The 14,363-nt window shown below is 52.0% G+C and overlaps 4 protein-coding genes across 4 annotated transcripts; all 4 read right to left on the bottom strand.

Moving 5' to 3' along the window:
- Nucleotides 1-585: 585 nt before the first annotated feature.
- Nucleotides 586-1,709, bottom strand: CAOG_04706 (hypothetical protein; the record flags this gene model as incomplete). Its single annotated transcript, XM_004347403.1, has 2 exons — nucleotides 586-697; nucleotides 1,075-1,709. 2 exons carry the CDS (start codon nucleotides 1,707-1,709, stop codon nucleotides 586-588), a joined length of 747 nt encoding a protein of 248 aa, XP_004347453.1.
- Nucleotides 1,710-4,672: 2,963 nt separating this feature from the next.
- CAOG_04705 (Rock1 protein) lies at nucleotides 4,673-9,545 on the bottom strand. The gene is made up of 8 exons (XM_004347402.2): nucleotides 9,409-9,545; nucleotides 8,927-9,015; nucleotides 8,681-8,787; nucleotides 8,417-8,570; nucleotides 8,101-8,297; nucleotides 5,403-7,981; nucleotides 4,966-5,302; nucleotides 4,673-4,883 (listed from the first exon to the last, which is right to left on the bottom strand). Exons 1-8 carry the CDS (start codon nucleotides 9,522-9,524, stop codon nucleotides 4,851-4,853), a joined length of 3,612 nt encoding a protein of 1,203 aa, XP_004347452.2. The 5' UTR covers nucleotides 9,525-9,545; the 3' UTR covers nucleotides 4,673-4,850.
- Nucleotides 9,546-9,765: 220 nt separating this feature from the next.
- Nucleotides 9,766-11,393, bottom strand: CAOG_04704 (hypothetical protein). The gene is made up of 5 exons (XM_004347401.2): nucleotides 11,372-11,393; nucleotides 10,498-10,534; nucleotides 10,303-10,397; nucleotides 10,089-10,184; nucleotides 9,766-9,948 (listed from the first exon to the last, which is right to left on the bottom strand). Exons 2-5 carry the CDS (start codon nucleotides 10,498-10,500, stop codon nucleotides 9,867-9,869), a joined length of 276 nt encoding a protein of 91 aa, XP_004347451.1. The 5' UTR covers nucleotides 10,501-10,534; nucleotides 11,372-11,393; the 3' UTR covers nucleotides 9,766-9,866.
- An 89-nt stretch (nucleotides 11,394-11,482) lies between these two features.
- On the bottom strand, nucleotides 11,483-14,249 carry CAOG_04703 (mannose-6-phosphate protein p76). The gene is made up of 10 exons (XM_004347400.2): nucleotides 13,883-14,249; nucleotides 13,476-13,700; nucleotides 13,161-13,376; nucleotides 12,890-13,074; nucleotides 12,652-12,801; nucleotides 12,426-12,548; nucleotides 12,289-12,342; nucleotides 12,098-12,218; nucleotides 11,881-12,030; nucleotides 11,483-11,743 (listed from the first exon to the last, which is right to left on the bottom strand). Exons 1-10 carry the CDS (start codon nucleotides 14,210-14,212, stop codon nucleotides 11,573-11,575), a joined length of 1,725 nt encoding a protein of 574 aa, XP_004347450.1. The 5' UTR covers nucleotides 14,213-14,249; the 3' UTR covers nucleotides 11,483-11,572.
- Nucleotides 14,250-14,363: the final 114 nt, after the last annotated feature.

The raw sequence follows: 14,363 nt of genomic DNA, 5'->3' as shown, positions 1-14,363 counted from the left end.
CATGTCAGGACCCAAGTTTGCGTCCGTCCAGCCGGCGTGGTAGTTAATGAGGATTTTTGCATATTCTGGTGTATTGGGATGCTTTTGGATAGTTGTCATTGCGCATTTTGTATCAATCAATCGACGTTACCTGGCCAATAGCTCTAAGCCCCAACCCGTGGGAATCGGAGTCTCACATATCATTTTGTTGGTTCAAAATTCGGTGCCTCAGCAGAGCGAGAAGATGGCGATAGCTCGACGTCAGAATTTGCTTTCTTGGTCTCCTTTATCGCTTTTCTTTTTTCTTTTCATCTTCACTTTGTTTTCTTCAAAACAACGTTGCCCTTTGCCCCATGTCCAGCGTGTTGCCACTGTTGTTGCATCGTCAAACCAAAACCAAACACACACAAAAAAAAAACTTCTTTCGCCTTTTGCTCAGGATGACGTCAGTTTCTTAATTTTCGATTAGGTTTTTTCGATTCGGTTCCTAATTTTCGATTAGGAAAAGCCTTATTCCTATTTTTTTTTTTTTTTTACAGTGCTCGAGTGCAACTTCAACGTCCTGTATCATGTCGTCTGCGTCGTCTTGCTGCCCAGCTGATGAAGCTATCCTGTGCGGCCCTTGCTCTTCTTCAAAGCACGCACGCGTGCCAGCAAGGAGGCGGCTGCGTGATGTTCTACCAGCTGATGCTCCACGGCGGACGTGTGACGGTCCGACCTGGACACCCCGCCCCGAAGACCCCTTGCCCATTTGCCATGACATTGATGTGAAATGGGATTCACTGCCTCCACTCGAAGAGTGGGTTCAGTAGATGGTGATGTTGTCGGACATGGCTGTTCGAATGTCGTCATCAAAAAACCGAAAAAAACGAAATCTTTTTAAAAAAATGGTGCACACTTTGACCTGTGTTCGTTACCTGTGCAGTGCATGTACAACTGCAGTGACAACATAATCCAATACAGTTTATTGTTATGAACAAGATTGACGTACGATACACGGGGGTAACAATGCAAATAGTCGAGGGAAGGGAGTTGTAAAGCACTCAAAAACAAATGCGTCACAAACTTCAGTCAAGTTATGTTAAGTTCACTCACCAGTCAAGCCTGGCGGCTACCAGCTCTCCATCAAGAGTACCAAGAACTGGTTGAGAGGGATCAACATAGGCGCAGAAGAGGCGGTAGGTATGGAGAGATCCGATCACAGCTTTGGTGCGTTGTTCCCAACCAAGCTCGTCGATATTCACGAGATGCTCGGAGGTCGCGCCTTGAGCACCAGTGGTAATCATCAGGCACAGCGCAAAGTTGCTGCGTTGGCAAACGGGGCTGACCTGCACACATGGGCGTTGGTCTGTGATGTTGGAGTCAACGTGCGGGCAGCACAGAGACCGCACCAACAGCCTTCGAGTTGGTCGTGGCGGAATTAGGCTCGAAACGTCGTGAACACGTCCAACCGGCTGCCCAGCAAGGGTTCGTTTGTCTCTTGTGTAGACAAGCAGCGGGCACACGGATACGGTGAAGTGCTCGCTGGGTGACTTGTGGACCATAACGTTTGTGACAGCTCCGTCTTGTTCGGGATCCCAACCAAGCTCAGTTGCAAACACCATCACCACATCGTGTGTATACACACGCAAGACGATGCCAAAGGGGCAGCCTTCAGTTAAATCAAGTTCTCTGTTGTTGAAGGCGCGGAACGGTTGTTCAAAGCAGTCTCCCACAGCGATCGCTGTCATTGTAATCAAATCAAAAGGACTGATTGATCAGCACAAACTAAAAAAAACTTTCGCTCATCTCGATTACTGATTGACAAGCACAAGCCCTCCTTCGGGGTTCTTTACTCGAAATGGATAAAATCCGAACAATCAAGAGCATTTTCAAAAAAAAAACCTCTTTTTGTTTCGCGGGACATGGGCAAAGGAGCGCTTTTTGCTCCTTTTTCTTTTTGCTCCGCTCACAATCGCGAAACGTACTGCCGAGCCACTCGAGGATCAACGCTTGTTGTGGGGTCGCACGAGCAGTGCCGACGTTGGTCTCCCGGCACTCAGAAGGCTGAGTGATTCCCAATGCTGTTCGCCTGCATTCAGCGTTTCCGGTTGGGTCGTCACTTTCGGGATTGGCACCAACCCTTGCACAGAACGCACTTTTTCTGCTCTCTCCCGCTCCCTATCCGTTCCGCGATTCAAATTCTGCATTGCCAGGTTGTATTCTTTGAAGTAGTCAATCTTCGGTCCTCTCGAGCCAAAGCCAGGCAAGAAAGTGAACAAACCCAGCTGATACAACGCATAAGCCAGTTCAACAACCACTATCGCGACCATCCTGAACGCTGTGGCGGTCTGGCGCGAGGCCGAAACGCTGTTCAGCCACGCGCAAGGCCCCTGGTTCCCTAGACAGCGTTCGCAATGGCTCTTTGGCCCTATCAAGAACAAACGCTACCACGCCTTGATGAAAGACGAAGCACTCGCTTGTCTCACCATCGTCATGCACACTGCCCGTTGGACTCTCTGGAAGCTGCGCTGCACTGCCAAGTTCGACAACACAGTGTTCACCCCCGCCGACGCGGTCCTCCGCTTTCGGTACCTCATCACACTGGCAGCGCGCCTCGAGCACTCTACCAAACCCCTCCCCAATCCCTGGAGGACTGACGACGACGGCGACGACTTTGGCGCCGCCCCTCTCCATACTGATGAGCAAGAGCATCCCCCCTTCGAAAGCAGGTGGGGAAAGGCTTTTGAAATCCGGTACAATGAACGTCTTTCCACACAACTGTTTGCCCTCGCGTACACCTAGTACCCGCGAATCGTGTGTAAAGCGGTTGACCGTTTCTGAATTGTCGCTCCTTACGACAGAGTGCTGTCCCACCGCCTGCCAGCCGTCTACTTGTTTGTGAACCGTGTTGGCTAGCAACATGTCTTTCGTGGTGTATAGGTGGGGAATGCCTGATCCTTCCATTGTCAGCCCGGCTGATCATCTGTTCGAGTTCCTCCGTGAGCTCTTGAGCACTCTCCCCGCATGCCTTCACTGGTGTGCGTTATGACGACATTCAACTGTCTCATATCCTACGTTCTTTTTTCTTTGTTATTCTTAATAAAGCTTTAGACGGTAAAAAAAAAAAAATCTGTTCGAGCTCCTCCGTGAGCTCTTGAGCACTCTCCCCGCATGCCTTCACTGGTGTGCGTTATGACGACATTCAACTGTCTCATATCCTTCCTACGTTCTTTTTTCTTTGTTATTCTTAATAAAGCTTTAGACGGTAAAAAAAAAATGAAAAAAATGGGTTTCGATCGCAGGCATGAAACTACACTTTCTCATCCTGCTCCAATCGCGCGTATCTCGATTGGACAATATGTCATAATATCTCAGAATACTACAAGTCGAGAAAAGAAGCACGAAACACCGCGAAAAGACACGCAAACGGTGAGGACAAACTCACTCGCTTCGTGTTATCGCCTGTCCTGTCGCTGCATTGGCCCCTTTTGCCCCGCTCGCTGCTTTGAATAATACTGGATTGAGCGGTCGTCCTAACGCCATGTTGTACTCTGATGTGCAGGGCGCGGTTTCTGTCATTTTGAAGCGAGCATTCACGAAAAATGAAGTTGGCCGCAGGCGTTCTTTGAACAGTATGTTTCCATGTTGTTACTGCCACTGGACTGGAACTGCAGCGACATTATTTGAGCATAACTGCACGACAATGAATGCGCTAATCACCACCCTTCACAATTTTTGTCACAGGCCGGTATCAAGCTCGCGGAAGTGACACCCATCGCGACAAACAACGCTACAACCGATCAACGCTCGTTTTTCGGCGCACACCGCACGCTTGACGTCAGCGCTCACTTGTATTACATTTGAATGATTTTTGACACGCATTGGTGTGCAGCGAGGACCGAGTGCCGCAAGACTGCCAGCGGTACAAGTAAGGGAAGTGACCGATTTGAGCTCACTTCTGTTTTTACGTCTCAAGATTGGCGTGGCTGTATCTGCACCCCAGTGCGCAGCCGCCGTTGAAGCGGATCCATGACTGGTTACAAGTATGGCTGACGCTACAGACAGACGTCGCCATCGCAAGCGCTGTCTGCCCGCTGACAGGAGTCTGGAACTGCACCAAGTTGGCCATGCCCAGAGCTGCTTCCAACTCCAAAGCACTTCATCATGATTCCATGGCATTTGAATACGTGTGAATAGTGTATCAATTGTATTTGTAGCTAGAATGAGAGATATCTTGAGTGAAGAATTGGCGCACTGGTGCAGTCAATGAGTGGTGGGTGCGAAGTTGTGTCAACAGCGCTTTCCTGCGTCTGTGCGACCGTCCCCGACCGCCCCCGCATCAGAAACAACGCGTGACAACTGTATCACGTCACTGGACATGCAAAGGCGCGCGTTGACATGGCCTGGGGAGCAGTAGCAAGGAGGAGCGCCGATCGCAATGGACCGCCAGCCAATTCCCCTCCTCATCGTTTCGCGTTCCAGGACAGTCCCCGCCGTCCATTTTCCACAACTATGCACTGCAAACAACATATATTGCATACTACGATTGAAAGAAACAAGCCAAACCCAAGCATTCGCAAGTTGAACAACACCGAATTTTTGAAAAAATTCGGTCTTTTCACTTTCCGTGCTGAGCCTGTCAACACCGGATTTGTGAATGAATACGATACATGACACCCAGGAAGTGCTTTAGAGCTATTGGCTTCGGGCAACGGGAACTTGAGCAGCATCACCAAAAGATTCAGCAAAACAACGACAATGTACTATCTTCGAGCCATAACATCTGACAAGGTCAAAAATTAAAGCCATTGCAACACAAACAACAGACCGTACATGAACGACAAAAACCACAGCATAAAAATAAAACATCCAGCACTTTCGGTGCTGTTTCACTCGTCGTCACTCAGCATGCCGCTCATGTCCTAAGCACACAAACCAAACAGCAAAACACACATGAGACAACGTCTGCAAATGAACTAGCAACACTCTCAGCTCGAAGCATACCTCATGTGGGGCGGCGTTCGCATCAAGAGACATCATCCAGCGAGCCTTGTCATTCTGATCACTGGCCAGGAAGAGCAACGTTTCGAGATTGCGAACATGCTCGGGCGTAAAGAACACGGCGCCAGTATTGGATGCTGACACACTGACCACTGGCGGACCTTGAGAGACAGCTTGCTTCTCAGGCTGCGTGTACCACTGAGTGGAAGACTGGCGCAACGATTCACGAGCATTCTGAATCGGCACCGACACACAGAGCTGGAAGATCAATGCCTTGTGCTTTGAGGCGGCATGATGGCTTTCTTCTGCAGAAATGTTTCGCACAAACGACGTGCCAAAGCTGCAATACAACAAACATACATTTTTGTGTTTTGGGTTTTTTTCAAAGTCAGTCAAAACCCACCACCACACTCCCGCTATCGAGAGCAAATGCCTCTTACCTCAAGTCAACAGATCGATCAAGCACTGCAACGTCTTCCTGGAAGGCGGTGGCAGAGTCGGGCAGCCGATACAAATGCAAGTATTGCTTGGCCGTGTTCAATCGGGCCCAGCGTCTGTCCCAGCCTTGCCGGATACCTTTGGGTTTGGGAACACTGATCCAGCCGTCCAGGAACGTGGCATGTGGCGACTCTGCCGCGGCATTCTCGGCATCTCCTTCGGCGGCGTGAGCAACAGAAGGAAGACCAACAAAATCTTCCGATTGTCGCCGTGAGGTGGGAGGAGAAGCGACAGGCGACGTCACCACGCCAGATGTCCTGGAGGCTGGCGGGGTTTTCGACTCGCTGTTGAACGAGTTTTGCTTGGCCAACGTCTCGGCCACAGAGGGTTGCTTCATCAGAGGAGCCTCCCCAACAGAGCTTTGCCTCGAGACGGAGGCGTGATCTGTCGAGTTATCCCGCTTGATCATCTTGCTGATGGTACTTCCGGCAATGACAGACACACGGTTGAGAAGACCGGAGCTGGACTCACTGGCAGCACCAGACGTGGCCACGCTGCCTTCCTTGCCAGCGGACTTGCGACTTGGGCGTTTCGCGTTGCCGATCGCTTGTTGCTGACGCAAGTCTTGAAGCTGTTCCTGCACTGCTTGAAGCTGCTCTTCAAGACGCACCGACTTGGCCTGCCACTTCTGCACGTTCTGCTCGCTGGTATGCAGGCTGTCCTTGATCTGAACCAAAACCTTGTCCGTCTCTGCGCGCTGCTGAATTTCATTCTCGAGGTCTTGCTCGAGCTGCTTCATGTTCTGCACGCGATCCTTCTTCAGTTTGTTGTTCTTCCAGCGCGCCTCGTCCAAGTCAGACTCGGCCTTGAGCAGAGCTTGTTTGAGTTGCGAGATTTGCTCTTCAGCGGCAGGCGAGACGGTGGCGTTGGCAGCGGCAGCCGCCGCCGCCGCCGCAGTTGCCGCGCGGTGTTGTTGCACCTGCCGCATAGCGTGTGCTGCAGTCATCAAGGCCGTCTTGGCCGTGTCCAACTCGGTTTCACGAGCCTGCAACGCACCCAGCAGCGCCTGAATTTGCTTGTGATTGATGGCTTGCTCAGACTCGAGGTTGCTCACACGATCCTTCATGACCGTTTGCTGGCCTTCCAGCTGCGCCTTGGCGTGGGACTGGGTCTCCAGATGGGCTTGCTGCTCGGCCAGCTGCGACACAAGCGCATCCACCTGCGACTGCAGCGCAGCACGAGCATTCTTGGTCTCATTGAGCAGCGCTTCGCGCTCTTCCAGAGCAAACTCCAAGGTGGCAATTTTGTGGTCGAGCTTTCGGGCTTCTTGCTGAGCCGCCTGGGTGAGGGCACGCTCTTGCTCAAAGTGCGTGGCGAACGACCGCGATCGCTGGTGAGCCTCCTCGACGTCGGCCTTGAGTTTGGCGAGCTGCTCCTCGGACATGTTCAAGTTGTCCTGGTTGTGGGCGGTGATTTCGGCGTTCTTGTTCTGTGCGGCAGCAAGCTGTTCGCGCAGCGCCTGGTTGTCATGAGCCAGCTTGGTGGCGTCCTGCTCGAGCTGCTCGGTCTGGGTTTTGAAGAGATTGCGTTCGGCGTCGGCGCGCTTCAACGCAGCCGCCTGCTCCTCCAGCCGCGACTGCGATGCCTGCAAATGTCGGTTGGAGGCAATCTGTGCCGCACGCTCCATGTTCAACCGCAGACGCAGAGCACCAACTTCTTGGGTCAGGTCGTCGCGAATTTTGGTCGAGAGCGTCAGGTTTTCCTGCGCCTTGACAAAAGCCTGTTTGATTGCGTCGGCCTCAACGGCAAGCGAGTTGGCCGACGACACGCGAGGCGCAGCCGCCTCCGCCGCTTCTCCACTCGCTACCGCAGAAGAAGAAGAAAAAGAAGAAGAAGCAGCAGCAGCAGCAGCAACAGCAGTGCCGGCACCACTGGCAGCAGCACTTTGTTGGAGGCTTTCCACCAGCTCGGGCGTAAACGAATACCCGACAAATGGCAGCTGAAAGCCAAAAGCAGAAATGTCGTCACGAGCACCACGGGACTGACGCCGAGCGGCCACACTGTAAGGCGAAGGAGCAGGCTGATCCTCATCGTCGCTCATGTCATCAAAATGGCGAGTGTCTGCATCGTCTGCGAGCTCTGGAACGAGGGGCGCGGTGGACGACGACAAGGTCGCCCAGTCGACGTCAGCAAAGAACGGGTGCTGCTTGATTTCAGTGGCATTCCGCAAGCGGTCACCAGGTGCGCACAGCAGCGCGTGGAGCAAACTTGTCGCCTCCGGGGAAATGTCGTCGCCGTCGTCGTTCTGCTTTGGAATCTTCAAGCTGTGGGCGTGTTTCATGATTTTACCGTATGTGCCGAGCAGGGTATCGTCGTAAAACGGCGGGGTTCCAAACAGAAACTCGTACATGCAGATTCCCAGAGACCACCAGTCACATTCCGGACCGTACTCCTTGTCGCCGTCGGTGGAAGTCAAAACTTCTGGCGAAATGTAATCAGGCGTGCCCACCGCTGTCGAGGACTTGATTTTGCCGTTAGCGTTGAGTTTTTGGCACGAGCCAAAGTCGACCAACTTGATGTGCTGGGGTTTGAGCAGTTCAGCAGTGTGAGAAACGGAAATCGAGCACAAAACAAACAAACAAAAAAACCACCCCCCCCCCAAAAAAAAAACACCAGACGAAACCACTCCCCCACACTTACTCCTTGACGGTCAATCAGCAAATTATCAGGCTTGATGTCACGATGCGCATACCCAGCACGGTGCACTGCCTCGATCGCCAGCACCGTCTCGGCAATGTAAAAGCGCACTTCCGACTCTTTGAGCGCGTCTCGCTTGAGCAACAGAGTCGCCATGTCGCCGCCAGGAATGTACTCCAGGACGAGGTACAAAAAGTAATCTGCAAGAGCAACAAATTGAGTGAGTGAGTGTGCGGGGGCGAGAAGAGAAGCGAGCAAAATCAGGTCTGGTTCAACTTGACACCTCCTCCAACAACCGCGAACTCTGGTGTTGACATACCGTCTTGGAACGAGCAGAGAATGGACGAAATCCAGCGCGAGGAGGCTGCGACAAGAACATCTCGCTCCTCTTTGAAGAACGCCGTTTCGCGCTGACGCAGCATTTCGGCCTTGTTGAGCTTTTTCATGGCATACGTGTTGCCGTTCAGCTTGCACTGAGAGAGGGTGAGAGTTGTTGCAACATTGGCATCCATTCAGTCCTGGTGGAACGAAAGCACTATCAACACGAAAATAGACGCTTGCAATCTGCATCATCGTCAGTTACCTTGACCAACGAGACCTGACCAAAGGCACCTTTGCCAATGACTTTCAATGTGTCAAAGTCAGATGCGTTGGGCCTGAGTTTGGCAATCTGCTCGATCTGGTCACGGGCTGACGCATTTCCAAGGCATTGACGACCACAACAAATCCAAGAGTGAGTGTGTGGCACGGACCGCTGGTGCAACAGATCACCTGGGGGCGGGGTGACAACAAGCTCGAGTGACTTTGTTCAACCTCGGCTTCAACTCACCCTGGGCAACAAAGGCGGTTGCATTCTTGTCTTTGAGATGCTTGGACGATCGGCACTCGTGCAACAGCGCAGTGAGTGCGTCCCACAGTCTGTGATGAGGAAGATTGCGAATCCATTGAGTGAGCCAGAGTGAGATTTTCGACATCACCGCCCCAGAAACCAAGGGAGACGCATGAACAGCAGTAGAATGAGCAAAAGTGAACATGGTCGTGTTGCAATGGGATGCGGTGGGTGAGTGAGTGAGTGAGATTGGGGGATGGCTGGTTGTGCGTGACAGCGAATGCGGGGAACGTTCAAAAAGGTACACCGGCCACCGGTCGCCAAAAGTTGCAGGACTGCGCTCAAACACACTCTGTGCAGCACAGAGGCAGAGTTTGGCTTGACAAGACGAGCACGGGGGGGGGAAGAGAGAGAGGGAGAGAGTGATCAAGATTCGGGGACAGATGAATCACTACCGCAACCCCTCCCCGCTTTCCACTCACGCGTCGGGATGGCTCAGCGTGCGTGCATCGCTGGTGCCGCGGGCAAGCTCGGCGGCAGTCGACAGCAGCAGTGCTTGAAGGCCATCCTGCCGCGCTCCGAGCAGCAACGATGCCATTCGAGAAAGTGGAAATAAATTGAATGATGACTGATGAACCATCATCCAAAAAAAAAAAAAAAAAAAAAAAAGAAAAAAGAAAAGAAAAAAAAAAGCAATCATTGTGTGTGTACCATGACAATGGTCAAAGTGCCACTTGGACGTGGAGCTGCATCGAGACAACAAGCACAAAACGCTGAATGTTCAACCCAAAAAACCCTTGCGATGCAACAACCAATGACCAAAGCAACAGAACAAAAAATGAAAACTTTCATGTGTTTATTTTCTAGACAGTAGGCGGAACCAGACAGCGAGTGATAGCAGAGGCGGAAGGTATGAGGGCAGGGCGGCAGACATCAAGCACTAGAACATGCGTGATCCAATGTGCATGAGCAAGACGGCTGCAATAAATACTGCACTGGACACGAGTGCGGTGACCGGGCCACTGCCATTCAACATCCCAATGAAAGACACACACACACACACACACACACACGCAGAAGAAAGAGTGTAAGTGACGGAAGTTGCCTCCAGACAGAAAATCAGTCTCACTGAACAAAAGAGAAAGCAGAGCAAGGAACGTACACTTTGATTCCAGGAGCATCGTCCATGGAAAAGCCGAGAAATCCAGTAGAGCCAGTCGAGGGGGCAGCTCGGGAAGTCGAGGCACCACCAGTGCGGCTGAACAAACACAAAAAACGAACACAAAAACGAACACAAAAACAGGAGATTGGCCAAAGTGAGCTCTTCTGTTGTGCAAGCGAGCGGCCCATCCCAAAGCCAAGAAAAAAATACATACCGCTGACGGACAATGCCGCTGGCAGCGCTGCGAGGGGTGGAGCCGCCGGGGCGGGAGGTGGAGGAGCCGACGTTGGTAGAAACTTGACTTTGCGACTGCACAGCAAAACCGAAACGAGCAAAAAAGGGTTTACGATCAGTATGCATGATTCGACGCAACGCAGAGCACATGTAATCCACAACGCATGCACCGTACCATTTTGCCTGAAACCGGAAACAGTAGTAGAAGATTCCTGTCGATCAGATTTGAGGAAAACGCAAAACGCGATCAGCCAACGAAAAGCCACACACAAAGCAGCCGTATTGCACACAAACACCACCATATCTGCGAACGAGCAAACCCCCCCCCCCCTCGTTTTCCCAAGCAGCAATAGAAGCAGCAATAGGGTGAGCGGTGAAAGTGATGTGGCGCCGCGTCAACTGTTCCAATCTATTCATTCAATCACAGCCATCATCGTCCGTTTTCAAATCGTTCGTTTTGGTCCTCCAGCCACGGACTGCACCAACACTACCGCGGTGACACTCTGAATTCACCAACCCCAAAACCACACGTCTCGCTTCAACAGCACTTTGAGAGGAAGTAAGAAATCCGTTCAGCGACGCGAGATCTCGGTTTTCCCTTTTTTTTTTTTTTTTTTTTTTTTGTTGTTGGTTTGATTTTGTGATTTGTGATTGTGCAATCGGACCAGGAGCTCTCGTCCAACGGAGGACACGCGCATGCTGCCACCCAGTGCACCGAACGCACGCAGCATCCGACACACTCCCCCCCGTTCCGTGCAGGGGGAGTAACCCGTGGTTTGTGATCATTGAGCACGAGTTTTTTTTTTTTTTTTTTTTTTTTTGCGAGATCGCTGCGACTTTTCCATTGCGTTGCGACCTGCGATCGGTCGCGGATGGTGCTCGGACGCACGGGCCTGCGTTCCAACAAGGCAAGTCGAACAGTCCATGCGTGGGGGCAGCGACCTCCCAGTGCGCGACAAAAACGCATGAACGGACTAAAAAAGCCAACATCGAAACAGATTTTTTTTTTTTTTTTTTTTTTGGTTTTAGTTGAACGACAACAGGCTTACACAGAAGGGGAATGAAATGCACATCCCTCCAAACCCCAATTGGTTGTGTGATGTCGCAAAGTATCAAAAAAAAGAGACGGAATACTAAGAACGAGAAAAACGCCAAGAAGATACGCAAATGAAGATGAAGATCATGAAAAAGAGGGTTGGACAAGAACAAAAGTTTTCATTGCCAAATCTCAAACTCAACAGTAACTTGTTTCAAATAAGCATCAGCACCCAGGGGAAGTCAAAGGTATCGGGATGGCCAAGGTGGGTGGTATTTGCGGCAAAGGGTGAGGTCGACCAAGAGAACGGCGGCTGCGTTTGGGCGGTCGGGCCGTTGATGGCAATGCATCCAAGATATTCCAGCGCCAGCTCGACAGAAGTGATCTGGTGAATCGGGAGCACAAGCACACAAAGACGCAACGCCGGAAAACGGTTAGAGATCTGTGGACAAAAGCCGACCGAAACAAGCCCAAACAACAAAAAGAACAACAACAACGCCAATCAAACAAAACTAGGCTTACCTTGCCGTCAATCGCACCAAATGCAGAGCCACCAGAGGGGCGCAGATCGTAGCGCGATGCAATGGCGTTGGCAGGATCGCCAAGGGAAAGCGGATCGGTCTGGTACTCGTTGTATCGCATAATAGTCTGCATGCTCTCGAGATCGACGACCTGAAGGGCGGAGGAGAAAGGTGAGTTCAAGGACCAAGCTGAGCAAACAAAAAAAAGCGGAACATACATTGTTATGATCACGGCGGAAGATGGTCGCGCGCGGGTTCTCGGTGTAGCTGAACTGGTTGCCGTACTTTGCAAAGTACGCGGGGTAGCCACTCAGATTGTAAATCATCGGAGAATACGGACTGTGAAATGCCATCCAAACAGAATGAGCCCCCGCAGAAGACACAGAATGGTTGGTGCAGATCGACTTACATGTTGTACGAGGGCCAGTAGCCGTTCTGGTTCAAGAAGCCAGTGACGTCTTGCCTGTAGAGGATCGAGTCAGCATAGAGTTGCACACAACCGACACTCTCGCAGTCACACCCCCCTCCCCACACACACACACTTACGCGGCAGTGGTACCAGGAATTTGCTCGATAATCCAGAACGTGCCGGGAGGCAGCTCAAAGAATTGTTCAAAGTTGCCCATCTGGACAACCTGCCACTGGTTGTTGTAGGTGCCACTGTTGTAGCTGTGGAGAAAAGGGGTAGTCAGAAAATTGAACAGTTGGCAAAAGATGTAGTTCTGCAGTGTCAGGACGATTCCTCCCCCCTCCATCAAGACAAGGCAGATACCGGGCAAAAATCTCAGTCCAGTGCTGCGGCGTGCCGGCCAGCGCGTTCGACGCCATGACGCGTTGCCAGCAGAGCACGGTCTGAGGGCTCAGCTTTTGGTAGAGAGTCTGGTCGAGGATGCTGTTGGTCGTCTCCATGACCACCATTCCGCTGCAAAAGTTGAAATCGGAAGAGGAATTGAGAAAACTGCACGTGAGCGACTCGATTCATCGCCTGGATCCAGGCCGTAACTCATTACCTGTCCAGCACATAAAAGTCATCCTTCGAAGAAAGGAAGCTGGGCGAGGAGCTGAATGACAGGGTGGTAGATTGCAGACCGGCCATGTCGTAGGTAAAGTCGTAGAACTTGTACAGGCGGATGAGCTGGCCAAAATCACGCCAAGTCGCATGAGCCATGAGCAGCTCTTCAAACCCAGGAAGAACCTAAAGATCAAGTTGCAGCCAAGTTGTAAGCAAGCCGATGGACTGCATTTGGTAATCTCGTTCCCCCTCCTGCGTTGAAACACAACCTTGATCAAAACGGAGCAATCTTGCATGATCTTGTCCCACGGGAAGGCATCCTCGGCAGGCGGCTGTGGGTTGTCGGGGTCCATTCCGACCGCAACCATGCGGTCCCGAGTCATGCCAAGGTAGTAGGGCAGACCTTGCTTGACAAGAAGGCCGCCCACAAGGTCTTCCATGTCGCCCGCGCTGTTCATGATGTACAGTTGCAGCGGGGTCAATCGCTGATGACGACATGTAGAGCAACAATCGTACAATAAGACAAGTCAGGTCACACAGCTCAACTTAAGAGAGAACAGGACGACAAGGAAGATATGACTCACCTTGTCGCTATCGGCATACATGTTGTAACCATGGCCCAGACCGTCAAACTGGTCCATCAGCAGGCTGAGGTACTGCCAGTAGGGATCGGTCGCATTTTGCTGCGTGCTGTTGCGCATAAATCCGTACTGTTCCTCAAAGAACTCGATGAGGTACGGCGGGTACCCGGCAGTGTCGTTGAATCCCCACCGCGCATTGAGGTTGACGTGCGCTTGCCAGATGCGATCCTGCGTCCAAAAAACCCCGAAATCCCCAAAAATCCAAAAATATCAGCAAAATGCAAGCTCGTAGCCAGCAGTACGACTGAATACGCAATGCAGGCAGCCCGCCTGGGGAAAGGGGAAAAAGGGGGGAAAGCAGCAAGGAGCGAGAAAATCGCGTGACGATTGCCTTCGACGACGTGACTCACCGCAGTGAGGGCGCCCTCGATGAAGCCTGTTCCGAAGGCCTTGAGCGAGTCGTGGTTGACCAAGCGGTCTGTCTGCTCGATGCGGAGGGTGCCCCAGCCGTCAATGTTCATCGAGTCGTTGAAAGTCGCCGCAACAATGCCATTCTTCAAGTCCAGCACGCCGACCGTGAGGGTGAAGGCGTCCTGCGCAGCATTGTAGTACACGGTCGCCTCAGTGTAGTTGAATCCGGCGGCAGAGACCCCCTGGGACTGCCAGCTGCAAGCCACCGCCAGCGCAGCAGCTGCGGTCGCGACAAGCAGCGAAAACCTTCCGCTTCTGCTGCCGACCATTGCTGCAAGGTACAGTACAGTACAGCGGTTGACAAAAAGGAACAATGAATGAGCACAAACCAAGGAATAGATCTAGAGACATAGTGAATAAGCGGCTGTTGTTGTGGTGACTTGCCTCGTAAAACGACAGTACAGTGGGATGGATGGATCA

This window comes from Capsaspora owczarzaki, assembly GCF_000151315.2.
Source record: "Capsaspora owczarzaki ATCC 30864 unplaced genomic scaffold supercont2.7, whole genome shotgun sequence".
In the NCBI taxonomy this organism is placed as follows: domain Eukaryota; class Filasterea; order Ministeriida; family Capsasporidae; genus Capsaspora; species Capsaspora owczarzaki.
The sequence above is the reverse complement of the archived record's forward strand: the minus strand, read 5'-3'. Positions and strand labels throughout refer to the sequence as shown.

Coding starts and splice junctions, on each gene's coding strand:
- CAOG_04705 (XM_004347402.2), bottom strand. CDS start 9,524: ATGGCATCGTTGCTGCTCGGAGCGCGGCAGGATGGCCTTCAAGCACTG. Junction 7,982..8,100: donor TGCTGATTGACCGTCAAGGA/GTAAGTGTGGGG, acceptor CTCAAACCCCAG/CACATCAAGTTGGTCGACTT. Junction 4,884..4,965: donor CGAACGCCGCCCCACATGAG/GTATGCTTCGAG, acceptor TTGTGTGCTTAG/GACATGAGCGGCATGCTGAG.
- CAOG_04704 (XM_004347401.2), bottom strand. Junction 10,185..10,302: donor AGCGGCATTGTCCGTCAGCG/GTATGTATTTTT, acceptor GTGTTTGTTCAG/CCGCACTGGTGGTGCCTCGA. Junction 9,949..10,088: donor GATGCTCCTGGAATCAAAGT/GTACGTTCCTTG, acceptor GTTGAATGGCAG/TGGCCCGGTCACCGCACTCG.
- CAOG_04703 (XM_004347400.2), bottom strand. CDS start 14,212: ATGGTCGGCAGCAGAAGCGGAAGGTTTTCGCTGCTTGTCGCGACCGCA. Junction 13,075..13,160: donor ATTGCTCCGTTTTGATCAAG/GTTGTGTTTCAA, acceptor CTTGATCTTTAG/GTTCTTCCTGGGTTTGAAGA. Junction 12,031..12,097: donor TCCGCCGTGATCATAACAAT/GTATGTTCCGCT, acceptor TCCGCCCTTCAG/GTCGTCGATCTCGAGAGCAT.